This window comes from Eleginops maclovinus, chromosome 22 (genome assembly GCF_036324505.1).
Source record: "Eleginops maclovinus isolate JMC-PN-2008 ecotype Puerto Natales chromosome 22, JC_Emac_rtc_rv5, whole genome shotgun sequence".
NCBI lineage: Eukaryota > Metazoa > Chordata > Actinopteri > Perciformes > Eleginopidae > Eleginops > Eleginops maclovinus.
Genome location: NC_086370.1, coordinates 20,450,806 through 20,478,515, shown reverse-complemented (window position 1 = coordinate 20,478,515; position 27,710 = coordinate 20,450,806). Strand labels below are relative to the sequence as shown.

The 27,710-nt window shown below is 41.0% G+C and overlaps 2 protein-coding genes and 1 non-coding gene across 3 annotated transcripts; 1 reads left to right on the top strand and 2 right to left on the bottom strand.

Moving 5' to 3' along the window:
- Positions 1-770: 770 nt before the first annotated feature.
- On the bottom strand, positions 771-14,395 carry LOC134858885 (WAS/WASL-interacting protein family member 1-like). The gene is given in 10 exon segments (XM_063875084.1): positions 771-2,276; positions 2,744-2,881; positions 4,155-4,352; positions 4,452-4,555; positions 4,988-5,060; positions 5,063-5,719; positions 6,214-6,435; positions 6,638-6,767; positions 7,423-7,525; positions 14,142-14,395. Coding segments are annotated over 9 exon segments (1,635 nt in total). The 5' UTR covers positions 7,483-7,525; positions 14,142-14,395; the 3' UTR covers positions 771-2,223.
- trnai-aau (transfer RNA isoleucine (anticodon AAU)) lies at positions 12,735-12,808 on the top strand. The gene has a single exon. It is a non-coding gene; the product is annotated as a tRNA-Ile (tRNA).
- Positions 14,396-24,229: 9,834 nt separating the features above from the next.
- ciao2b (cytosolic iron-sulfur assembly component 2B) lies at positions 24,230-26,797 on the bottom strand. The gene is made up of 5 exons (XM_063874158.1): positions 26,560-26,797; positions 25,616-25,695; positions 25,335-25,460; positions 25,113-25,158; positions 24,230-24,742 (listed from the first exon to the last, which is right to left on the bottom strand). The coding sequence occupies exons 1-5, from the start codon at positions 26,684-26,686 to the stop codon at positions 24,642-24,644; spliced, it is 480 nt and encodes a 159-aa protein (XP_063730228.1). The 5' UTR covers positions 26,687-26,797; the 3' UTR covers positions 24,230-24,641.
- Between the last annotated feature and the right edge of the window lie 913 nt (positions 26,798-27,710).

Sequence of the window (27,710 nt, the reverse complement as noted above, 5' to 3'; positions counted from 1 at the left end):
AGAGCCAATTGTGGAAGTCCCCCCGAACAGTCTTTGTGCATACACTTTATAGGAGAAACATGTATGTGCGCGTCCAAAGTGTGTGTGCTCATAGGAGGTAATCAATAACAATGTATGCCTCACTAAGTGACATGTGTCGTTCATCTTGGCCCCCTAACGTACTTCGGAGGTTATTATACAACATCCGACTGCCCACCATATTGCCCCTGAACAACGTCTTCTCTGCACTCTTCATGACCTCAGAGAGTAACTAGCTGTTTTATGAACCGATTTAACTAACTGTATGTATGAACAGATTTAAAACACCACATCATTAATACTATCTACAAATGTACGGGCTGTGATAGACACGATAATGCATTCACAGTTGTAATAAATGATTTTGAAATGGGTCATTATGCAAAACAAGTACTTCTGCTTTTGTTACTTAAATACATTTTGAAGCCAATACCTTTAAACTTCCACTTAAGATATTGAATGCAGGACTTTCACTGTAAATAGAGCAACTAACAATTCAGTTTCGCTACTTTCCCTCGAGTAAAATGTCTAAGTACTTCTTCTTCTACTGGTGATTATACTTTATATACTGACATATAGATCCCTCGGAAAAAGGCCACGAGTGTTAAACACAGTGTAATTCAGATAAACAACTATGGATACATTTCCACTCTATGCTTAATTACCTGTGATCCTTCCTTTTTGCATCTTGTAGGAAAAGGTTGTGTTATATTTGTATATCACGTACTTGTCGTATACATCATGACACGCGGTTGAATCATTGTCCAGCTTTATTGCACATACATGTAAATGATGCATATTGTTCGGTAATACATAATATTTCACTCCACCGTCCCTTGTGCTTGAGGATCCGCATATTCCAATGAATCCACAGTTCACCGATGGTAGAGCACATGAAGCATCTTAAAGCATTTTATTTATTGGTGTAAATAAGTTTCCTTCCATATGATTGTCTTTAAGAGAATCCTACCTTGACCAACTCATGGTAATATACATCACGAATACAGAAGACCATTTGAAGCAGTGCTGGATGAAGCAAAAATAAAACTAAACGTAATACTGCACAGTTCTGAAACATAACTTAAAATAATACAGTCCTTCAATACCACGTGATTAAATCATAAAGATACATACACAGGTCCTTCATACGCAGCTTTTTAACAAAACAGGCAAGATAAGAATCACTTCTATTGTACACCAACGCTACCGTAACACCACACAACGTCCTTTAAAACAATCACAGACAGTAAATGCATCCTCACGTCCCATTTGACCATCAAATGAAAAGTACCTGTTGGAACAGAAACACACAGATGCAGATGTGCATACTGTGAAGGCACATGAGGCTTTGGCAAGAAAAACACCTGCGTCTCCCCTGGTGGTCTCACGCAGCTGTGGCAAGAGGTGCTTTTTAGTTTGGTTTCATGCCTGTCTTTGCATCGACACGACTAAGACACTACTTCTCTAAGTATGTTGAAGCAATCGAAGCTGCTTTATTGCTTCTGTTTACATCAGCAGGTGATCCAATCCAGCTGAACAAAACATTCATACATAATTTAAGGCACAAAAAAGGTGTATTCCCTTAAGTAAGCAGCCTGAAAAAACAATCCTGAACAAGGCACAAGGGGAAACACTGGAACAGAAGAAGCCAACACAATCCAATTGGTCGCACTGTAACCCGTGCACTCCATTGTTGGCAAACATATTGCCGTAACATTAAGCTTCATCTAGTGCTGTGTGAGAAAACAGGCTGGGGACGAGACAAATGCTACATGCAAAATGTTGGTGTGTTTGTCGAGTAAGAGTAATTTCAAAATCTGTAGCTGGTTTGTAAAATATAATATCTAGCGAGCAATTTACAGACTGTAACACTGAGAGGAGGAAAAGTGAGTTAATGGAATAAAAAGGGATGAAACTACTGCTGTTTTTCATCAGAAAACAAAGGTCTAGTATGGTTGTAAAAGACATTTTCTGAACACAGTGTACCGGAGTGTTCCCAGGCTTTGGTCTTTGAGGCACATGATGCAAACTCCACATTGTGAGTTTGTCCTTTTACTTGGTCCCCCATACTTCAGGTCCATTTCACATGTATGAGACCACATGCCGCAGGTAAAAAGCACAATGAGCGTAACATAGAGGGGGAGGAAGACAGAGAGAGAGAAGCAGAGAAAGTTGTTCCAGGGCTTTTTGGATGCTACGTCTTCTTCACCTGGGTAGAGGAGGAAGAGGGGGAGCTCCTCTCTCCTTTTTACCAGAACCTGGGAAGAAAGGATAGACACAGAGGAGTTAGTATGACAGCTTAGCTTCCCAAAGGAGATACATTGTTCTGCCACCAGGGGGCAGTGTGTCACAGTCCAACAGGCCTGTAAGTAACTTCACTGTATAAGAGACTATAGAGTGGTGCAGGAATGAGTCCTAAAACCCCAAAATGAGTCAGACCCCTTCTGGTTTCTAACTTATATAACTATACGCACCACTCTATCCTATTGCATATCATTTAACCTGCATATTAAGATTGTTTGGTGATCTCTCAGTAGTGAGGGACTTATGTGGCTTTCTGTTTAACCAACAACCAAAAAGATTTTATGGCTGATTTTAGTGATTGAGAAAAAAATGGCGGTTGGCTATTTGGTAACTAAAGATGTGATATTAGTCAAAACAAACAAAAAGTGTGTGTGTGTGTGTGTGTGGTGTGTGTGCGTGTGTGTGCGCGCATGTGACTGACCTCTGCTGTCAGACTTGACATCAGACTTGCCGTCAGACTTGCCGATCTTGCTGGGGTAGGTCTTCTGTGATGGGACGTATTGCTGGGGTGGAGGAAGGTCCGACACCGGATGGAAATTGAACCGACTTTCCCACTCGTCTGTTTTGGAGAGAAAATGGAGGGTCAGCGGGTTTCTGCCACATTCATAATACTGCCATGACACAATGACAGGCTTTCCCACAGACAGACAGACAAGACAGACAAGACAGACAAGACAGACAAGACAGACAGACAGACAGACAGACAGACAGACAAAGTATCTAAACACTATAAAATATACAAAATAAATTAGAATACTCTCCAATCAACTACATTTATAGACATAGTGTACATATACATAATAAAATGCTGTACAGTAGCTTGAATTTGAAGATAAAACATATCCTGTGAGGCAGTGTAAGTAGGTGGCAATTTGTATATAGAGTATGTGCAAAAAAAGTATGTAAGTAACTTAAATAAAGATCAATAGGTTCATCGAGAACACAATCATTGGAGTCCGCTGGTGCAAAGACAATACAAGAAAGTAAATACGTATAATTGTTATTTCAGTAGCGAGTGAGAAAGATTCACTGACATTACAATTCATTTTCAAACTAAAATATATATTTGTAATACTCAAAACGAGCAAATGATTGCAGTAGTTTATCAAGCTGTATGTTAAAAAGACCTTTTAAAAAGCACAGTTTATGTTAAATAAGAAATAATCAAACTTTTGTTTTAAAATCAGGAAATATCTGATAAAAGAATCTATTTAATATTCCATTCGTTGCTCCTTATGTACATAATATCCTGCTTTACATTGTGTTAACTTCAATACTGTTTATTTGTCAGACAGTTTATAGATATTTTATTCATAGTCAACTGACATGTATATTATTAATTTGGTTACTCTCTAATGTCGGTTAATTACTATTTCTATTTTGGGATGTTTCGATTTTAGAATTGTTTATTTCTGCTTTTTAATTTCTAATTTGTGCAATGCCTTGTTTTGTTTTATGCTGCTGCAGTTTGGGATCAATACTTCTTATCTTAACTGAGAGGTTGAATATACAGATTGCACACCTTTGTATTTAGTTTGATATCCAGTCCAGTATTTGCGTCTTAAAATATGTCCAAAACTACCTTCGAGTCAGAGAATATGGAGCAGGTCATTTTGGACCCTCTGAAAGCTCTTTTCCCTCCTGCCGTCCAAATCAAACTGACTTTGTGGTTCAATGGGATAAAAACAACACTAACAGGGGTCAGTGGGTTCCTCTGCCATGGCTGAACACAGTGGAAATCATGTGGTAAAAACAACACTGAGGCAGACTGGGAGAGGACAGGGTTGAAAGAAACCACCATATCATGCTGGTTCCTGCAGGGGTTAGCTCACCCTGTATCTGGTTGTGGTAGCCGTTCCCCATGGGCGGTGGAGGAGTAGGAGCCCCCCCTGCACCGGGCCTGTCTGGAGGCAAGGGAGGTCTACCGCCAGGTCCCGGGCTAGGCCGACCAATAGGAGAAGGCGCTGATGATGACCTCACACTGCCCCCACCCGTGCTACGACCTGAGGGAGGAGGGGGAGGCAGAGGACCTGTGGAGGTAGAAATACAAATCACATGTTAGCAGTGAAATTCTATTATGATACTGAATATTATTTAAAGTTATTAATATTAAATGAAAGGCGGTTCACCTGTGCGTGTGGAGGACTGGTTCCTCCCAAGAGATGGCGGTCTCTCGTTGGGGGGAGGAGGGAGAGGTCCTGACCGACCGTGTGGTGGAGCTGGAGCGTGGCTGCTTAGGAGAAACACCAATTAATTGTGAAAAAAAACCTCATGCAGTTTGACATAAAGTGTCTTTTATCAAACACGTTAAAGTGGTTCAATTATGCCCATAATCAAATCAAGAGCTCTGATTGGTTAGCTGGCCGGCTCTGTTGTGATTGGTCAACTGCTAACAGATGTCCCGCCCCTTAGCCACTCGCATGCAATGTGTTGGAGCGCTAGCCAATAGAAGCGCGATTGTTACAGAGTGAGTGTCACTATGTTCGGGAAGTAAACCAAAGGAGTCCAATGGAGGCGTTTCAGGAACTTGGGGATTTTAGCCTTTGCAGACCCTTTACATGCACACAAACCTATACTACAGGAAAGAGGAGACCCCAAAAGCAGAACAGAGACTGATGGGAAATGCTGTCCACTAACATTTACCAAAAAACCGATAAAGCTTTACCTGTTCAGTGACATGTTTCTTTGGGGCAGGCGTGGCATGTTGTGGTCGTCACCTCCAGCCGGTGAGGGGGGAGAGGAGGAGGTCCCGGTCGTCCCGGCGGAAGAGGAGGTGCACCCCCACCCAATGAGGCCCGAGAGGGAGAGGAGGAAGAGACGACGGAGGGAGGCTTGGAGTTGGTAGAGGGAGGAGGAGGAGGGGGAAAATCGCGGGGCATAGATGGCCTGTGACCCCCCACAGGAGCTGGGGGAGGGAGGGGTCTGTCGTCAGGGAGTGGAGGCCTCCCTCCAGGAGTGGGAGGTAAGGAGGGTCTGCTGCTGTTCGGGGTTGGAGGAAGAGGTGCGGAGAACCCTTGTCTCGACCCAGATGAGGGGCCTCCTGGTGGGGGCGGGAGAGGTCCGTGCCTCCCTGGTGGGACGCTAGGAGGTCCGAAAGCGGGGCTGGGCCGGGGTCCTCCAGGGAGTGACGGGGGAGACGGGCTCCCGTGAGACTGGAAGCTCTGGTTGGGTCGAGGTGTGTTGGGTACAGGAGGTGGGGGGCCTCCTGGAGTGTCTTGTCTGGATGAGAGACTTGGTCGGCCCTTCGGAAGATCAGGGACGCTGTTACGGACGCTAGCAGGGGCTGCTGGGAGTTTAGGCGGGCCAATGGAGCCTCCACCCCCACCACCACCAAAGGGGCTGGGACCACCAGAGCGGCCTCCTGGTGGGAACACAGGTCCTCTGCTGGGTGCTGAGTCTGGGAAAACAGAAAAACATGAACTCTGTTAGGTGAGGATCACAGCAGCTACTCTGGTGTCCGATTCAGGAGCACGAGAAATGGAGGTCCAGTATTTCCCCTTTAATAAGAAATTGCGCTTCCTTTCATTTATTGATCGTTGGTATTTTTTCCAACATTGTGAGGAACACAAGAGACACTTTAGACATATTTAAACGGCCAATTCGATTAGTATCACATCATTAAAACATAGCATCCATAGCATTTTTATCACTCGTTTATGACGTTTGAAACTTCAGTAGACACAGCTGTCCTGAATTTCTTCAGTCTGGACACAATCTAAAAAATACTTCATTAAACAGTTTGGGCTGGCAGTCTGAATCAGATGCGTTACTCAATGTTTTCTATGTTTTTGACCATCAGATAATCTACAACAATGGGAGGAGTATTTGAGGACCACACTGCACCGGAAGAACATGCCAACTTTAATTCATAAAATAATATATATACTTTACCATTTCTACTACCGCCTCCTGCAGACCTCAGTTTGGGCATCCCTCCAGCAAACAGGCCACCTAAACCAGAAGGAGACCCTCCACCTCCTCCTCCTCCTCCTCCTCCTCCTCCTCCTCCTCCTCCTCCACCTCCACCTCCACCTCCACCTCCACCTCCTCCTCCTCCACCTCCACCTCCACCTCCCCCTCCTCCCCCGCCGCCACCGCCTCCTCCTTTGGGTTCTAGGGGGAGAGACAAAAACAAAATTAATTGGTCATTAAAGGGATATTGTTTTGAGTTTCTCTCTCTATGTCTCGTGTTATTTTTTGTTTAAAGGAGGTTAGTGTTGTCTGCCAGGTTAATATGATTAAGCCGTCTGTAAACGATCCTTTACTTAGGACAGTAAAGATAATGACGAGTGCTATTAAAGATGTCCTGACTTACTATCCAGCGAGGGTCCGCTGCGATCATTGGTGACGGTTTTCTTTAATCTGGAGCCTTTAGAGATGTCGGACAACAGAGCGTTCCTTCCACTCTGCGCCGAGCGGCTGAGAGCTGGCTTCTCTGTGTTGGCCTGAAACAAACACACACATTCAATTACTGAGAACACACATCAGGACGGCAAACAACTTATCGATCTGTGTTTGTTTAATGATTCAAACAAGGGCTGCACAATGACCTGTAATGTCATCGGATTTGCATTATCGAAACCTGCAAAAACATATTCTGGATGTTCCACCCACCTTAAGGGTACGCTGCAGCATTTCGGAAAAGAATCATGTCAGTACTTGCTGTGTGGAATCGCCAAAACAGCCTATTTTTGGAACGTCTTTTAGGGAAGTTCCCGACTAAGCTATCCGGACATGCTTGGTGTCAATGGATTTGTCTGATCTTCTTGATTTTACATATACATATGTTGACAAATAAAAAACAAAGCAATTAAGTTCCTGCTTTCAAACTGTATTCTGTATTCATTTAAAAATATTTTTCAAGGATCCTATAAATAATGTTTCATACCTTGTAACATCGAGTATCGTATCACAATTGCATTATCAGTCGTTATTATTGCAACAAGTAATTCTTTTAATCGTGCAGCCCTAATTTAAGCCAAGATAAAGAGACGATGGAGGTAGCATTCAGGAGAAGACGTGCCGTGACGAGATTTATCCACAAGATGTCTCTGCTGGTGTGCTCACTGAGCGGAGAGACAGACACATAACATGACTTACTACTGCAAAGGTCGGAGGGGGGGGAGGCCCCGGGGGTGGTGGGGGAGGAGGAGCTGGCATCTTCCTGGCTCCACGTTACGCTGTCTGCACGGGGCGCTGCACCCTGGAGGACACATCACACACACTTTAATCAAATATGGATTATTATAGTAGGATGTTTTAACTGATAGTGTTTCCAGGTGTTACGGTTACACACCTACAGTACACACAGTTTGGTAGTACATTTACTCAGGTACTGTACGTTTTGAGGTACTTCTACTTGTAGTTTCATTTTTAGTTGCAATTTCACTTCTCTAAATGTATCTCAATGAGACTTCTGAGAGTTAATTTGCACTATATGTAGACACATATATATAGAGGAGACAGAAACAACTATTCTACTTTAAAATATCTGAGTACTTCTTCCAACATTGAGTCAAACACACAACAAAACATAATCTAATGCTGCTTAGTGTGCAGCTCATATTTAGTTAATAACACTTCATGTGAGTGCATCAGGTGCATTTCCTGTAACGGCAACTAGATGCAACACTTCATTACATTTTGTCCGAAGCAGGCAGCAGCCAAAAGAGTCACTCTCACTTCCCTAAATGGATCTCGTTGACACTCATGCCCATGTATAGGAGAGCCAGAGACAGTACGAGGAAACAAAGTACAGGTAAGAGAAGAGAAAGAGGAGACCATACATCTGGTGAAAATGAGGTTTGATTTTGTGGTTCGATCGATTATTTGCATAAATGTGAATTAAACACCAAACTTACTTTTTTGAAAGACCTTTAAAAACATTTTTCCAGGAATTAAAAAAAACATTGGTTCACATTGTAGATATTGCTGGGTGTTTTCACAGTAAAGTAGCACAACAGAGGGACATGTAGTGGAGCACGTATTTAAAAGCCTCAAACATGGGATGGACAACAACATTAATAGCTCCAATAAGCTCGGCTAATAGTGAGCTAGCAGGAAATGTACAATAAAAACTTGATCTGACAGGAACTGGCGGTTTGAGTTCCTTAAAACATGACCAAAATACAAGCTGTGCATCAGCTGTGACAGATACTCTTTCTTAAAAACTATGAGAACAATCATTAAGTGTAGTGTGCAAAACAAGACAGATGCTGGGATGCCTTTTCTATGTTTATGCTATTGTTATTATTAGATTTAGTGTCACTGAGTTCACTTTTTGAAAGGCAGTGCAACTTCAATAACCGCCTCTATTAACTGACTTACTGTTTATACTCTAGGTTTACATTTTTAACAAGCTAAAAGAGTGACTGAGGGGAAAGCAACATCCCGAACACTTGTGAGTCCAGGAGTGCAACGTGCATGCAAAGAAAGCCGTGCAGCAGCAGCAGCAGCAGCAGCAGCAGCAGCAGCAGCAGCAGCAGCAGCAGCAGCAGCAGCAGCAGCAGCAGCAGCAGCAGCAGCAGCAGCAGCAGCAGCAGCAGGCTTCTGATATGACTGTTACTGTGCTGCATCTTAACCATTACAGTTCCTTATTTATCTTCCATTTAATGCAGTTTAGATCTTGTACAATAGATGATTCTAAACTGGAGATCAAATAAAGAGGCTTTCTTGTATCCTGTCAGTGCAGGAAGTAAACAAAACTATAAGCATGCAAACAACACAGATTAAAAATACCAATTAAAACAACAACCTGCATTTAGCGACCCACAAGCAGTCTACTTACTCTCGTTACTGACACAAGAAAAGTCTTCCTGAACTTAACTGCAGCTTTTTAGGTCATTTTCATCACCCTATCCTTATAATGGAAGGTTTTAGGACCGAATGCAATGAATGCATCGAAGAAATACACAAAAATGTCTGCAGACTTGCGATAAATGATGCAAACTGTTCAGTGATGTTCATGAAACCTGAACCTGTCAATCACAATTGTAACCTGCAGTTTCACAGGATCAGCTTTAAACCTGTTTCTATCCGAGCATAATTGCTAACTGTACATAGATCACCAGATAATAGATGAAGCAAATGACACTATCGCTCTCACACACTGAAAGCAGCCTGTCGCTAGGCCTCTCATTTCATTTTAAGTCTCACACACACACACACACACACACACACACGATCCTCCAGAGGCCTGCTACTTCCTGTATGCTGCTGACAAACAGGAAGTCACCACGCGGCTCCAGCACCGCAGTCATCCGGCTGCCAGTGGATGATACCTCCACGTCTTCGCATCATTTTCCTCCTCTAAATCTTGCACGACTCCCTCACACTGCCTTAGTTTATCCCCATGATTTCCCTTCCTTCCTCCTCATGCATGCTCTACCCATACACTTACTCATTTAGTCTTTATGTTCATCCTTGCATCACCTATTAGCCTTTTCTCTAAGTGCCTGTCTGATAGTTTCAGTGACCTTTCCTTATCCTTTTGAAGGTTTGTCCCCTTTAACGTCTCAAACTGAAAACTGTTTTTGAGATTCTGTCTCTCTGACATTCTGCTGTGAACCACAAAGTGTATCCTGTATCGAACAAGCAGAACACAACAATCCTTAGACGAATGGTAGCTTGAACCAACCTTAATAAAGAGCTCGCACACTGCACTTCCTCAGATATTGCATTGCTATAAATTGCATTATTTATTGAGGACTCCCGGTACTGGTGGAGTAAGAGCACCCCTTCCACTGGCCTCTCCTCTTGCATGATAGCAACACTTTATAGGTCAAATCAGGCCTGGACATCCAAACCAAACACAGTCCTTTACATTTACAATGGACCCTGAGCCATGACGTGTTAAGACCTAAAACTACTTTTTTAGTTTAATGCCAATAAAAATGTCACTTACTTGGATTTCGTGCCACTTTAAAATTAGGAAACAATCACCACAAGGAACATGCCATGTGCAAATTTAAGGACAATTTACGAGCGGTACCCAGAGAAAAGTGGTTGGATTTAAAAGATTTATATTAGCTCTAGTTAGTTGTTACTGATTTACAGTAGAGGTCAGTCCCTGTAGCTTATAATGTGGTGATGGCCCCAAGAGGAGGAATTCTAATGAATCTCAGTGATCATCACCCGACTCCACCCCTAGCTGCACAGCGAGGTTGTAATAAAACAAGGTAAACAATATATCTTATAAACTTAGCATGTTAGCATCTTATTTTCAGCATGCTGTCACGCTAATAGTAGCACATAGCTCACAGAACCACCAAGTAGTAGTCATGAAAGTGCTAATAGTATATTTGTTGCACATGTGACATGTATGTAGATTTCACATGAGGGTTTACCAACATTTCTTTTCATGCTTTTGAGTAAAACATCATCTTTATCATATCAGCTGCGGTCTCTGTAGAATACTATGCAATTTCTGAGGACAATATCCACATAAGTAGTAGATTAAACTAATACTAGTGAAGGTTTTAATAAAGATAAGCTGTTTACATTTAGTGTTAATATGACCATCCCTCTTATCCCAATAAAGACATGGATGGAAGAAAGCCACAGAAAATAATCTAAACACTGAGCGAGGGCCAGTAAACAGGACAACATGCATCAGTATTAGGGCTTAAGCATGCTCTACTTATAATGGAGGCTGTACAATTGTATGATGCCTGCATGATATTACAATTCAAATTAAAAAAAGCATAAGATATAGTGTTGAATTTCTGCAGAGTATTAAATGTTTGTTGGTAGAATTTCTCAGGAAATATGCTCAGAGCTTAATGTGGGAAATGCATCAACACTTTTTCAGTTAAGCCTCTTGTAACAACCTCAGTCAGGGTGAGGTTTTGGCTAAAAAAGACAAACTTTAACAGGAAAAGCGACTCACAACCGAGGAGTTCTGCTGACGACTAACCAGCGCTGCAGATTTGAAGATTGAAAGCCAAATGCAAAGGTGCACGTTTCCATGGTGCTGACAAATACAGACGTTTCTGTTGGACCTCCTGTGAAACTGAACCAACTGTGGCAGAGACATTAGTCAGTTACTATTAGCTGTTCTGAAGGCACTTTATTCATCTGTCCTGGTTAGAGCAAGAATCTCAAAGGTTTTTCTGTCTAAATATGAGTGAAGGTGGTTTTCACAGTTTCGCTCAGGATAAATTGAGCAGCACATCGACTCGTTTCCTGCAGCGGTGGTGAAATGACACTTACTAAACGGCAGATGTAACACCAGCAGAATGGGGGTGGTTGTAATGGAAAACCCCTTGTTGGTTTGTGTGGTTAAAAAATTGACATTTTTCTCAGTGTTATGATTACAAACGGCTAACTAGAATACAACCTTTTTTAGTTAGTGTGTACGTTAATATTATATTTTCATTTTGTTTGGCTTTTTCTCACCTATATCTTATGTAAAAACATGAGTTTTAATTTGGAGCAAAGTGCATCTGTTAATGAATGAATTATATATACTAAAAAACAGAGAAACTGCAAACTGACTCGATGTGTACGCAGACTGAATGCTCGATTGTGCAAGATTAGCTGAGGATACTGAAGCAGCTCGGAGTGAATGCAGAGAGGCAACAACTTCCGCCAAAAGACACGGGCCTGTGTGTCGAAATTTAAAATGCACAACACAACTTCTCTCTCTCTATCTCCCCCCCCCCCACACACACACACACAAACACTCACACACACACACCCTAATATTAGCTGAGCATTCACAATGGCACCATTGACAGACAGAGAGGGTAGTAGAGCGGGAGAGGGAAAAGGAGAGAGAGAGATGAGGGTGTGGATCCTTTGAAGATACACCATTAACACACACACACACACACACACACACAGAATTACACTAACATGTGTTTCAGTTTACAAATGGCCATAAAAAGGCTTCTTCATCCTGCCAGTGAACCTCCTGTGCTCTTAGAACTCATTAGAGAAACTGCACACACATACACACACACTCACACACACACGCACACGCACACACACACACACACACACACACACACAGCAAAAAATTCCAGCAGAAATCTCCAAAAACTACACTTTTTGGTGAGTTGACACAAGCAAAACAGCTCACGCTCTGTCAAAGCCACATGTATGAATACATTTACGTACAGCAAACGATGTTATCTTTTTCATTCACACAAAACCTATTTTACGTCTGTCTGTCCTGGGAGAGGGATCCCTCCATCCCCCATTGAGAGTTTATCCTCATTTGTTGCGAGGGTCTAAGGACAGAGTGTGTTGTATACACACTGTAAAGCCCAGTAAGACAAAGGTGTAATTTGAGATATTGGGCTGTATAAATAACACTTGATTGATTGATTGAATGAGATACTTGAGACTGTGACCTTCAAAAGTTGGAACAAAATGAGAAGAAGTATATTTATACAGCTGTTCTGTTACTAGGCCGGTTAGCTCAGATGGTTCGAGCGTGGTGCTAATAACGCCAAGGTCATGGGTTCAATCCTCATACTGGTAACTTCTTCAATCGTCCAGCAGTGGCTCAGTCAGTAGTGGCTTGGACTGGGAATCGTAGGGTCGCCAGTTCAAGTCCCCGAACAGACTTGAAAATATGGAAGGTGGACTGCTACTTGGAGAGGTCCCAGTTCACCTCCTAGGCCCTGCTGTGGTGTCCTTGAGCAAGGCACTGGACACCTCAAATCCCCCCTCCCCATTGCTCCCCGGGCTGCACGATAGCTGCCCACTGCTCCTAGTACTAGGATGGGTTAAATGCAGAGGACCAATTTCACTGTGTGCTCTGCTGTGTGTGACTAATAAAGAGGGTTTCATCCTCCGATTCTATTAGATTATTTCAAGAAGCTTACTTAAGGATTCTCTTTAGAGATAAAAAGAAGAATGTTTTGGTTTCCACAGAGGTGATGATAGGTGGGAGTGGGTGCGTTCGCTGAAACCTCCCATCACTTATGACTCAAATCCACCCAAACATTAACAGGGCCTTATTATACTTTTGGGGTGTCCTTTTCCTGTCGTGTGCTATATACGTTTCTGTTCATGTAAACGGTCTGCAAAGGCTAAAATCCCTGTGTTCCCAGTTTCTCTCCCACAATAAACCTGCTGTCTCTTCGAGATATCATCAAGAGGATCTTATAGTGCTGCTTGTCTTTTAAAAGTAAAACCACCTGGGTTGCTTGTGAACATGAGCTCAGAGAAAAAGGTCATTTTAGGCGTTGTGAACGCTGCAGAGTGTGGTAATAAATGTGTTGGCTATGCAGAAACTGTGCTGAGTGGCTAAGCTAACATCCTGTGGTGGGTTCACATGCACTTGCTCACAGAGACACATGCAGCAGCTGCATCTGGCAGCAGTTGTGGTTGAAACGCTGTTGTTTTAGAGGTTAATTTGACCTCTTGAACAGTCTTCAAATAAAGAAATAAATGTTGTGACAAAAAAGGTTCGCAGACGAGCGTCGACTCGTCGGTCCGAAAGGCTCTTATGTATTTGTGAAAGAGTTATTTCTTTTTAACAAGGAATCTGTCCATGTGTGCTTCCTCAGTGTATCCAGATGTGACTGAAGTATGTTTAAATATGGACATTTGCACACATTTTTTAAACAGATGCTAATGAAAGTTATCAAACCCCTTTATCTCTGATAGATCATGTCAACATTTGTTTAACCACCTTCTTTATTTTGCATTAGTTATCCATCATGATACAAACTGCCTTTGTATAATTCCTTTGCATTGTGTCGCAGGAAGAGGATTATTTCATAAGTCTTGTTTTGTGTGATTTTCCTGATGATCCTACTTCTACAACATGAAAATCAGTCAGTGTAGAAAATATCTCGACTACTTACTCAATCTGTGTCCATAGAAGAATCAGCAGCACGTTCAGAAGGCAGTAAAAGAAGCAGCGTAGATCATTCCTCATAAAATTGCAAAATGTGAAGAGCAGCCACATGCAGCTGAAAACAGAAAGAAATGCGGAAGATTAGCGGCGTCTAAAAATCTTTAAAAAATCATACATTGTGCACGGAGCTGAACTTCTCGATTCCTCTTCCTCTAAATGCATCTCACATTCAGAGAACTCCAACTTTAACACACACAAACTGTATATACGACACACACGCCACTTCCTCTTTCTTACTTCCCCACCTGAAAGAGAGACGGGGGTGGGGGGGGGGGGCTAGGGATTTATCATAAATCTGAAATTATATTCAAGGTCTGTAGAGACACTTTCAGTATTTTGCAGCCCACAAAGTATTTGGTTGAACATTTTAACTATAACTAAAACGCATTCATAGCAGGGCTGCACAATTAATCAAAATGATCGAAACTTGACGAGGGCAATATTGAAAGTGCTAAATATTTGTTAAAAGCTTAATAAGTATTGTGGATTTGCAGGGATATCCTGTCTCACAAATCCTATTCTACAGCCCTAATGAGACAACATTAAGCTGCTTCTTAAAGATCTTCCCCTAAAAAAAAGAAAATACACCGTAAGGTTCTTTTTTTTAAATCATACTAGGGCTGAACGATTAATTGCATTTGCGATAATATCGCGATATGACAAAACGAGATTTTCCAACCGCAAAGGCTGCGATTTGACTGGTCACGTGGTCTGGTCACGTGACTTGCGAGCGAGCCGAGCGGAGCCGAGCGAAGCCGAGCAGGCAGGGAAAGAAGTCAACGCTGCGCTTCAACCTGTTGCACAATGACCTCAGGCTCGTCAGAAGAGTGCACGGCTGGAAGTTTGGTACCAAAGAGGGGCGGCACGTCAGTTGTGTGGAATTATTTTGGCTTTAAAAAGGAAGATGCTGCAACGTCAGGTATTGTGCAGAACGTGCCTCGCTACTGTTGCTACCTCACGAGGTTCACGATTGTAATCACGATTGATTTATTGCTTGTGTTTGTTGAAAAATACATAAGAAGAGGACCTTGAAAAAATAATCGCATTATTAAATCGCAATATTGAGGAAAAAAATCGCAATTAGATTATTTTCCAAAATCGTTCAGCCCTAAATCATACTTTTATGATCATGAGAATATTTTTTCTAAAAATTAAGAATCCTTCTTATAACGTGAATCAGATCATAATCGCAGTCAAAAATAATCAGGATTAATTAAAAAAAATGTTTTTCCAAATCGTGCAGTCCCATTTCAGCTGTACAATCCTCCTTAGTATGAAAGTATGTTTTCTTTGTATATACAGCATGTTTTATGAAACACATGGCCTAACGCATAACATTAATTAAACTAGGCTCTAAAGAATTCAAGGAATCATTTTTTTAAACTTAAAGAAAGAAGCAAAATGCAAAACTACACTACGAAAACGACTGTTTTCAAAATGTTATTCTACAAATTAATGTGTTTGTTTCTCGGAAAGGGTCAGAACTCTACATCAAAATCAAAGTCTTCGGGATTTCCATTTAATTTAATATTAGACTGGCAATGAATCACTAAACCTCGCCAGATAAATGAGTGTATTATGGACAAAGATGACAATGTGAACCTTTCTGTGATGTCTGAGGTCATGATTGATTACACAATGTACTTCCTCTGTGAACGCCGGCATCCAGTGAAGAAAGGAGAACCCGTAATGTCAAAAGGATGAGACTGACGTCAGTTTACGTACTTCTTTTGATGCGTGAGAAAAAGTTTGATTATCACATTGACTGTTTGTGACTGAGTGCACCTACACGACGCCCCCAAAGCAAAGCATTACATGAATAGAAACTGGTGGGAAACAAGATAGTCAAATTAGTGCAGCAAATACTGAATGAGAGACAAATAAGGAGATATGAGGAGGGAAAAGGGAACATATTAGGGGAATCATGGAAAATCACAGAAGCAAATGGGTGTATGCTGCTCAAAAAATTCCATTGATTCCCATTGAAATGTGTCATTTACTTGGCATTCCTTCACCTCACAAAGTCTTTTTTCTTGCATGAACTCTGAAATGTGTCAGACACGAGAAGCCCTCTACGCATCAGATCTACATGAAGCAAAAATAAACAGTTTGAAATCGAGGAGCCACTTCCATTTAACTGAAAGCAAATTGATCCCAGGCCCCGGAGCTGCTGGGCGAAAGGGTTAGCATAGCTCCGCAGCAGCGACTTCCTGTGCTCTCAGTGTCACACTTCCTGCCTCGTTACACAGTCAGCGGCGGCCTGCCAACCCAGCATCGGCTTCACTTCAATACTCTCTCTTGTTTCCTCTTTCCAGCCAACTGCAGCACCAGAGCCGCGTCTTAAAGAGACACCCCTGCTTCCCCCAGCTGTATTCCAGTTTTCAGAGAAGGGGAAAAAACGTGTCTGAGCTGTTACTTCATTTAACCTTTAAATAAAAAAGCTTCCCCACAGAGGCCATTGCAATTGGCTCCTGAATAAATGCTCACAATGTGGAATCGGTACTTAGCCTGACACAAATCAAATCAAAAGGAGTATATTCCTCAGAAATCTGGATTGTTTTCCTAAATCAACCATTTCAGTAAATTAGAGAACAAAACAGCCCATGTATTGCATAACATTGGATATGTTTCTAACACTGTTAATTAAGTTTGGAACTAAAGTAAAAAAAAAGGCTCATTTTCAGGTTCATATTTGTATTTTGTTCCTCTACTGACATGTCTCCATGCTTTAATGTTCAAAAAGCTCTTTATGTTTCTCATACTGCCTGTGCTGCAGCTCCTCTTTTCAGCCTCTGTCTGAAACCAGAGCCCAGTCTGCTCTGATTGGTTAGCTGGCCGGCTCTGTTGTGATTGGTCAACCGCTTAGAGATGTCCCGCCCCTTAGCCTATCACATAATAGAAGTATGAGTGTTACATATTGATGTCACTATGTTCAGGAAGTAAACAAAGCAGTCCAATGGTGTTGTGTAGCCTCTGCAGACCATTGACATGCACCAAAACCTATACAACACATTACAGGAAAGGGAAAACCCCCTCAGAAATTATAGGCCCTCTTTAACTGACAGAGCGGAGGGGTGACTTTATTTATTTTACAAAGTATATGAGGTGACAGTCTGCATTGTCAGGCCAACAAAAAGAGGTAGCTCCTCTGCATAATCAAGCATCCGTTTCAAACACTGAATCATTGTGTTTTGGCAAGGGCAGAAATATCAGATATCATGCATATGAGACAGATTAATCCCGGCCATATCAAGACTACCGCCCAGTGTTGCAAAAAAGGCCGGCCTGGGTTTCAGTATTTCCTCTTTGCTACCCAATGACATCAGTGACTGTTTCCAACATAAAGTTAAGTCATAGGAGAGAAGATAATTGTTCCCCCATCCTGTCCATCAGTGTCACAGTCACATGAACATTAGCTCAGCTCGCCTCCAGGCTAGTCACTCACTTCGGCTGCTTTGTGATCACACATCACACCATGCATGACTCATGCACTGAAGGCCGAGCTGAGAGGCCACAAAATGTCCTTCAAATACTTCAACACTCTTTGACGTACACAGATGCTTAATTCAAATGCTGAGACACCAGTGATATCAGGACGGCAGAAAGCCAACAAACTGAAAACCCACCTGCCATATAAGTCAACAAGAATAGCACTTTTTTAAAAACACAGTTTTGCTCATTTGAAGTGAATATATCTGCACTTATCTTGTTCTGTTTGTATCTGTATGGTTTATTGCACTTATTGTAAGTCCTTTGGATAAAAGCATCAGCTAAGTGAATGGAATTGACAGTGATACAAGTTGGACTCAATACGAATAATACTTTACATTACCATTAATGAAATATAACTTTAGCTTAGCGTTCATTTCCCTCATGTAGAAGCTGATGTGCTAAAGGAAGGAACGATGCCACTTTAGCTTTTAAGAGTAAATCTAATACTGAGCACTTTTAACATACTCTCTAACAAACTGACCATAAACATGATTTGTGTTTAATGGTGGCTGTGTGGATGCACTCACAACACATGAAGCAGAGGGTCATGAGTTGTGCTGTATGGACAGAGAGATGGCAGGATCACATGCTCTACACAGGAAACAGTGTGTGAGTGTGTGAGTGCACACAGAACAGTGTTCCTCTACGACACACACACACACACACACACACACACACACACACACACACACACACACACACACACACACACACACACACACACACACACACACACACACACACACACACACACACACACACACACACACACACACACACACACACACACACACATGCTATCCTCTGACTGCGCATAAAACACTTTAAAGTGGTGCAGTTCTTCTCACATGGCATCTGTTCTTAATGCATACAATGAAATTCAATTCAATGGGAGTCACGAGATACATTTGAGTTCATGTTTGGGAGACGTGGCTGAGAGTCACCCAGCCCCTCACTTCCTAACCAACGCCGGGCTCGTCCCACGGAGCTTTTCAGGAATGCCAAGAACTCGGGGCTACAATCAACTAAAACTAGTTCTGTGACAAAGCACATGAATGAGACACACACACACACAACCAGAGGCAACGACCAAAAAACCACAACCTTTTTTCAAGGAAACCCTAACGTAAACTGAAGATGAGATCCAAGAATCACTGAACAACATCTGCACAGAGTTCTGCTGAGAGACAGCCAGCTCAGGAACTAGCTTAGCCCCAAATATGCAGAAACAGAGGCCGATCACAAGTCCAACATTGGCTCCTTGTTATTGCATCTAATTCCTCTCAAGAGCTTTATAAGGTCTATCTCACAGTGGATCTCACACAACCTGATGTCTGTTAATGAACGTCCTCATATAGCTTGCACAAGGACCTTTTTGTGGACTGAGATTAGCATGACTCCACAAAGCAATCCCAGTTTTTGCTTCAAAATCCTCTTAAAAATGTTTCCAAATCGTCACCAAGTCAAGCCTAATATGAAGAAGTGAAAATAGTTGCTAACTACTCGTGGAAAATGTGAAGTCACACTGGTGACGGCAGTATCTTGCCCTGGTTCTTGTGCTATATCACTGCCTATAAATATAAAAACTGTTGTGCAATGCCTCTGCTCATGTGCAACTTACACATCCTGCTATGCATGTGTACGTATTTAATATTATTAGCGTGTGCTCTCTTCTAAATATAGTGCGTTAGCTGTTGTATTTGCCTTTTTTTATCTGCAAGGTTCCCTGAATCCCCCCACCTTAGGGACCAATAAAGGATTTCTGAATGTGTTTCGATATCTTTTTTTTATCCTGATAAAAACACTGAGCGGTCCAGATCCTCTCGATAGTTATTGGCTGAATAAGAAGCGGTGAAATCTTCTGAGGAATTCTTGGCAGTGGGTTCCAACCTCTCTGTTCATGTTAAATGGATAAATCGTTTTTTAATTGAGGAAGCAATTGTCTAGAACAACAACAACAACAACAGCGACTCACTTTACTTGAACTCACAGACATGTCAACAGGGTCACACCTTTGTAAGTCAACATTCCCACAAGTCCTTTTGACTTCCCTGTGGCTTTAAAACTCTACTTCTTGAGATATTTAGTTGACATTTTCTGCTTTTAAGAGGTGAGAATAGTTGTAAATTGACATACCGACTGAATGTCCTTCACTTGCATTTGAAGACCCTTACCGTATTCATAAAACCGCACGCAAATGCCGACCGATCCACTAGGAAATAATATGCAATAAAGTGATCCAATGGTTTATGAACTTTCAATCTAATCTTATTTTAGTTATGTCACACCACCGATCAAATCACACTGCAAAATAAAACTAAAACTGTAGTTTCATAAAAGAAAAACCCTCCTCCTTTATTCAGAGGCATCTTATAGGCCTAAATGTAATTGTATATAAAAGGGAATTTAAATAAATGTCATATTTATGAATGCAAATATAGTTTATGTTGAAATGTGTCATGTATTGTGTGTCAGGTGTTGACCCCAGGCAGACTGGATCATTGCTACAGCGTCTTCAAATGAGAATCTTTCATAGGAACAAACACTATATGGAGTTCTGCTTATTTTGATGCACTGGGTATTCATTTCGGAGAGGATATTCTCCTTTTCCTTATGATTCTTATTTCCGGACCAGACTAGAGGATGCATCTTTAACATCCGTCCCCTAAACAAGTATACGTCTGCAAAAGGACAACTCTCCAAAAAAAGAACTCTTGCATAATATTAAGAAAAGTCGCACCGGCATGTTCTGACTTTAACAGTCCATTGGTGGCTAAAATAAGCCCGCTGTAGTATCACATTATTGAGCAGATGAGCAGACAGGCCTCTGAAGAAGAACACATTTTATATTTCTGTCACTCAATAGGAATAGTGTCATATCAGTGTGTGTGTTAATGCACACACACACTGATATGTCCTCCATGCAAAGCAGTTTGTGTGTGTGTGTGTGTGTGTGTCTTTGTAAGTGCATGGAGAGGACTGCCTGCAGCCAAATGGCATTCTGTCAAACAGGTTGCGAACACACACACACACACACACACACACACACACACACACACACACACACACACACACACACACACACACACACACACACACACACAGTATATATAAACAAATTCCTTCTCCTTGGATGGCTGACTTTAGGCCACTTAATTACGTGAATGATATCTCCATCTGAATCAAAAGCATGTTTTCTGTGCACATCTGTGAATGCTGTGTGTACTGTATGTGTGTGTGTGTGTGTGTGTGTACCAACCAGTGGTTCCTACAAAGCTCTTTGAAAAGAACACCAAATATGTGAAAACACTGCAGTCTGTTCCCTAAGCTCCTTCTCTCTGTAGCTCATAACTTGGCAACAACACAACTCAAAACACATGTCTTATGTTCATCTCGACTACATCCTCACGACATACTAGTTTATGAAAATAAGAAGTACAAACTGCTAATGCAAGACCATCATTTGTAGGAGGAAGAAGGCACAACCCTTGGCCTGTTGCCCAAACCCCTGCCAGATCCCTGTTTTATAAACCGACTGAATGCTTCTGTAGACGGCGAAGTAAACATCCCCTCTCAATTGATTCGCCATCACTGCTGGAATCAGTCCCAGCTGCTGCTTTCTGGATGATGATGATGACAATTTATTTTTCTGCCTGTGAACCGAACTCGGGTCTCACGGTTTCCGCTTCACTTGGAGATATTTTCCACACTCGCACAAACGCAGAAAACTCACACGGAAGTAAAGATAAAGTGTTCCCAACGTACCTGTGGAAGTATGAAATGCCGTGCACGGTTTTTAGTCTTCAATAAGCCTTGGTTGGTTGTGGAGGAGCTGTGTGCAGCCTGAAGTCTGCAGAGGACTGGCAGGCAGGCAGCAGGCAGCTAAAGTGACCCAGAGCCATGCGTAAGCAGGGTTCAGTCAAGCCTTTCCTCCTGAACACCAGGCGAGGAAGTAGGGTTACTACAGTATGCTGAAATCTCACTTAGGTTTCTACATGGGGAAAAAATATTACAAGTGTGCTTTTGTTGTTCTTAAGGTACATTTTATTCGGACATTACAACCATTTTGATAACTGAAACAAGTTTAAACTGTGCGCTCTTACAAAAATGATAGTTATTTAACCCAGATTGGACAATAGACAACTGTTTCTAACATGTCTCCTTTTTACATGTGCTTTTAGTTTACACTTTTCCCTGATGTATATATGAGAAACTATATTAAAAATAAATACATAAATATGAATATATTATTATTATTTCTTAGTGGTAGTATATTTTCTGTTATAATAGATTTTATAGTTTAATGTTGTTTGTGAATTATTACTTTTTATTATAATTTTTACAATTATTTTTCATGTGATTTTCCTACTTCAAATGTTCTTCCTTTTAGGTTTATTTACATTAATGTCACACACTTGTTTCATGTATATACATTAGTTTGGGTTTAATTTATATAGTAAACATACGTGAGATTATGTCCTGTTCTTAGAAACTCTTCTTTGCAACTAATCAGTTTAATGTCACTTCATGTTCTCTTTCTTTGATTTCAGCTAAATGTACTGCTATTATTATACACTATAAACAGTAACTGCAAACACATATACAGTATATCATGTTCAATTACTTAGCACACATGTATGTATCGTAAGAATATCTGATTTAGTATGGTGTATTTAAAGCCACAGTGACACTTTTAGCCTACTGACAAACACACTTAAGATTTACCCCGAATTTCCCCACGGGGATTAATAAAGGTATATCTTAAGTGTGTTTGTCAGTAGACTAAAAGTGTCACTGTGGCTTTCATACCGTCTAAGAGAGTTCAGTTGCTGGCTTCCTGTTTCTCTTCTCCCTCTGACTTGTTTTGGTGGACTCAACCCTTACTCTGTACGGCTCTGGGTTGGGCTTAGTGCAGCTGTGCGGCTGCTTCTCTTATCCGGGGCTTTAGCAGTGATGCAATGTTTCCAGATGTGGAACAAGAAAAAAAAGAAGTCTTTATTAGTCTGGGCTAAGGAACAACATTGGTTATCCGCTCAAAATATATAAAAATATAACAATGAGGCAAAATAATAACCTAATAATACTTATTTAGAGGCTTAAAGGTCAATAGTTTTTAGAGAAAGAAAGAAAGAAAGAATCGGAGGATGAAACCCTCTTTATTAGTCACATACATGCACACAGCAGAGCACACACAGTGAAATTGGTCCTCTGCATTTAACCCATCCTAGTACTAGGAGCAGTGGGCAGCTATTGTGCAGCGCCCGGGGAGCAATGGGGAGGGGGGATTGGAGGTGTCCGGTGCCTTGCTCAAGGGCACCACAGCAGGGCCTAGGAGGTGAACTGGGACCTCTCCAAGTAGCAGTCCACCTTCCATATTTTCAAGTCTGTTCGGGGACTTGAACCGGCGACCTTACGATTCCCAGTCCAAGCCCCTACTGACTGAGCCACTACTGACTGAGCCATGCTTATGTTTCTACTGTGTGTTGATGGGTTTTCTAGAGTCATCAATAGTCCTAAAATATCACTTGTATTGTTTTTCACATTTTATACTTATATAATTTTACAGCAGGACTTATTTTGGGTACATTTATATATATTTATTCTGGTAGGATCTCTGAGTGTGTGCATTTAGTGAAACCAAATAGCACACTCGGGCTCAGAATTGGGATTATATAAGCCTCTAATGCCAACTATTTAGATTTCCTACATTACAGATCACACAATGAGTGCACTGTTAAACATTTAATTATTACATTTAATCAGCAGATACTTGAGTCCAAAGTGTGGTAATACTTATTTTTGTTGCTATTGCTTAGTGTTGAGTCAACCAATTATGGGAAAAACTGACATTGTAGAGAGAGAGAGATGATCCTAACTCAGTCCTTATAAACCTTACGTCCCTTGACATCCAGTTAGAGAGATTTTTTGGCAGTATTGTTTCCCTCTTTTTGTGTAAAATATAAGTGTCTTATCTGGTAAATGAATACTTAAAGGAGAGCCTGGCTGCTAGAGGTCGAGTGGGTGGTCATGCACTCTCTGCTGTGTTGTTCCAGATTGCCTCCTCTGATCTGATGGACATCTTATTATCAATCTGCTCCTCCTCTGAGTTTGCAGAGACAGGGCGATGGCGCCTCCTGCTGGATGAACGCAGACATTAAAATAACCTGTGTGGAAATCTCCGGAAGAGCCAATCTGTCTTTTGCATTATTCACACATACACTAAACCAGTTGGAAATCATGAGTAGATGGTCAGGGTGTTACATTTACACACCACTTAAAACAACCTCAAAATCAACTACCTTAAAAAATAAGCTTACAGTTGAATCATTCCTCTCTGTTTGGTCCCCTGCTTTGACAAAATGCCATAAAATGAGTTTTTAATACAATTTAAATAACATTTCTAATGTCAGTATGTGAGATTGTCAAGTAAATGATCATTTTCTAATATGTGTAATAAGGTAGAGTCACCAGCATTGATTACATTTAATGTCTGATGTTGTTTTTACCAGTAAAGAAACTCATTTGGCAAATAAAACACAGAAATATTTTCATCATTTTGATTTTTAATTCTGAAATGTACAGTTATCATAAAATTCCAAAAAGCATCGATATTATATACAGGTGAGGATTGTGGTGGCAGATCTTGAGCCCAAATATCATTTAAAAATGATGTATTGCATATGTTAGATTATACAAAACATGAATCACTCTGAATTACCTTTTTCACCACTAAAGTGACCACAAATTTCACAGATAAAAGAAAAGCCATGTCCAAACTATCCTGCATGACGATAAACAACGTGTACGTCCTTCAGGCGTACACACTCAAAACAAGAGCTTCCTGTTGGGCGATTAATGAGTGAAATCTGTGGGATCTAGACTTTGATTTGCTGCATCAGTGTCGTCAGATGCGATTGGCTGATGAGTCGGTGAAAGCAGAAGAGGACAAAGCTGCTCAGATGCTCTTGTTGGCGAGGCACTGGTTGACCACCTCCAGCAGAGAGGAGTTCTCCAGAGCGGCTGCAACTCTCTCTTTGTCGGCCAGCTGCTTGTTCACTGCGGGACATAAGGAGAAGACACTTACACAATCAAGTCATAACTCTGGAAATATTGTCTAAAAACCTGTTGGAGTCATTTATATTTGTCTGAGTGTGGGATTATATTCACCTTATTATTCGATTGACGTAATTACCTGGATTTATTGAGACCGTAAGCTTAAACATGCCCCTGCTGTCCTTAAATATGCACTGGGTTTTTTAATTTCTGCAAATATGATGTGATGCCATGTTACAACCATCTCTGCTTTTGTTTGGACACAAAATAAGTGAGAAACCACAACCCCTGACTAACGACTGTGGTTTTATTTAGTCAGAAAAAGGCTAAAAAGACACGTCATCACCCATCATGCCTCCTGTGTAAAATGTACCTGCTTCCTCTGAGGCGTGAGTCCCGGGTGTAATGCTGACATCAATCTGAGAGGGAACATAAAAACACACAAGGTTTGGACAGGAAATTGAAAACCAAACACACAGAAATCCCTCATTGTATGTCATGTTGTTTATATTAGCTAAGACTGAATCAAAAGAGCAGGTGGTAAATGTGCATCTCTAGTACCGACACACACACATACACAAACACACACACGTACTTTGAACCTGTCGGGCAGGGAGCGTAGCAGCTTCACTTTGATTGACAGCCCGATGAGCGTCGCCATGCTGCAGTGGGGGATTGTGGGGGTGAACTCGACGTCCACACTGCTCTCTGCATCATCAACCTGAGGAAAAGACAAGCAGGTAGAAAATATCATCATAAACATCATGCTAAATGTCCTTATATTTGTGAAGTAGGATGTTTTGCAGGAATGACGTGAGTGAAATGGACGAATGGTTTAGAATTAGAATATCTCAAATCACATCTCAAGACACCTACCTTGACTCGGGCTTGCTCCAGGACGTTGAGTTCCTCCAGAGACAGAGGATGCTCCGGGTCGTTGATGGATCGGATCAGATGTGGCTTTAGTTAAAGAATCTAAAATAACACAGACTCTGCGTTTGGATACTCGACTGTCATGCAGTCATGATGTTGTTATTGTATTGCATTATGGACTGTAATCACTATGTGTGTGTATTATTAAGGCATTAATGAAATGTCTAAAACACTAGATTAGTCTAATGATTACAGTACTCACTAATCAAAGTCATATTGTAAAACGAAGATATATACAAGCATTGTTTATTTCTTATTGGAGGCAGTGGAAGTACATTTAATTCAGGACTTTATTAGATCAAAATGTTGAGGTATTTTTACCTTTTATTCTTCTACATTATACTTCCAGCCCATAACATTGTACACCCTTGTATTTGAGTTATTACTCTGCGACATGCATTTGATATGTTTGCTTACTTTGAAGGTTCAAATTATTAATCAAAAATATAATCAGCAAATAAATGCAATATCTTTACTGTTTATTAGTCTGGCTTGGGTCTTCCCAGCTGTATATAAAATACATATGAATTAAAATCAGCCCCACATTTACTAGCTGCAATATTACAGTGATGTCCACACACAGAACAATAAAATGTGAATTATTTTAAAATGGGTCATATTGCATTACTTTTAATTGCTCCTAATTTCAAATCAATGTGTTTGCTACTTGAATAAAATATAGAAGTTGTACCAATATAAACCAAAATGCACTTTTCACTGTAATCTGAAGCGATCATTGTAGGAGTGATGCAACAGCTACCAACATTATATACAAATAAGAGCGACTTATCTCTCAAGAATGATTTGATAATGCATTTTAAATAGCACGTGTGTTATTGGTCAGGTGGGAAACCAGTCTAAACCAGAGAAGTATTTAAACAGGATATCGAAGATCTCTCTGTCGTCGATGGGATCATGGATGTCTTCATCCGCGTCCGTCTCCGCCAGCAGCCTCTCTCCGGACCGCTGGAAGATCACCGGGTTAGCGTTCTCCAAACGGGTTCCTCCAGACATATTGTGAGCTTAATTTAGTCCACGGTAAACAATAGATATGTTAAAGTGTAGCAGTGGCGCAGGAAATCCACAACACACCGCACAAGCACACTTCCTGAAACTACGGGAGGCGATAAGGTCCGAAAGCGCGAGAGAGAAAGTCTTAAAGTGACAGTGCACACAAAAAAAGAACACAACAATCATAATGTTTAAAACTAATATTACTTAGAGAAACACTTTCTGAAAAATATTCCGTTATCAATTAAAAGTCCTAAATTCTGAAGCCAATTTTAGATACTTCCTATATTTGAACATATATTGCTAGACAAGTGCTTTACATTACATTATCTAACTGTATTATGCAAGTACAGTACAGTACTACTTATAATGAGAGAGTGAATTGTATTTTGGTCTGGCACCCAGTGTGTAATCTTTCTTTCCTGTCTTTTTTTGTCACATGCCTTTTTCTGTTTAACTGTTTCGTTGTAAAATGTGTTGTCTTTGAAAATGCTTAACTGTTGGGGGGTAAAATGTCCCTTTACTACCCTTAATGTTGTGACTTCCTGTTTGTCCTGCAGATGGCAGAAGCTGATTATTTTATCCCTCAGCAGAAACACCATATCAAGTCTGTCTAGTCTGCACACAGTATGCTGAAAATATGCTCATAATAAAGGCTGAAATTCTCTCCCAGATTCCAGAAGTTCAAGCTCAGAAAACATATTTCTTTATATCATTAACAAGTAAAGGCATTTCTGTTAGTCATTCAGCTTAATCAACATCATGGCGCTCTATGATAAAAACATATCTTTATAAGAAAGAGGTCAAAAACTGAAGCTGGATTTGTTTAAAGCTTGCAAACAGACAATGATCATGTGCTATTTATACTTTCACATTCAACAGATTGTTAAGTGTGGTGCTCACCAGCAACAATCCCAACTCCTAAACACATTCCCATTGGGACATTATTTCTCATCTACACTCTAACAATAAACCAGGTACATTAGAGCCTTTAAAGCAGGTCGAGAATGAGGGAATAACACTCCTG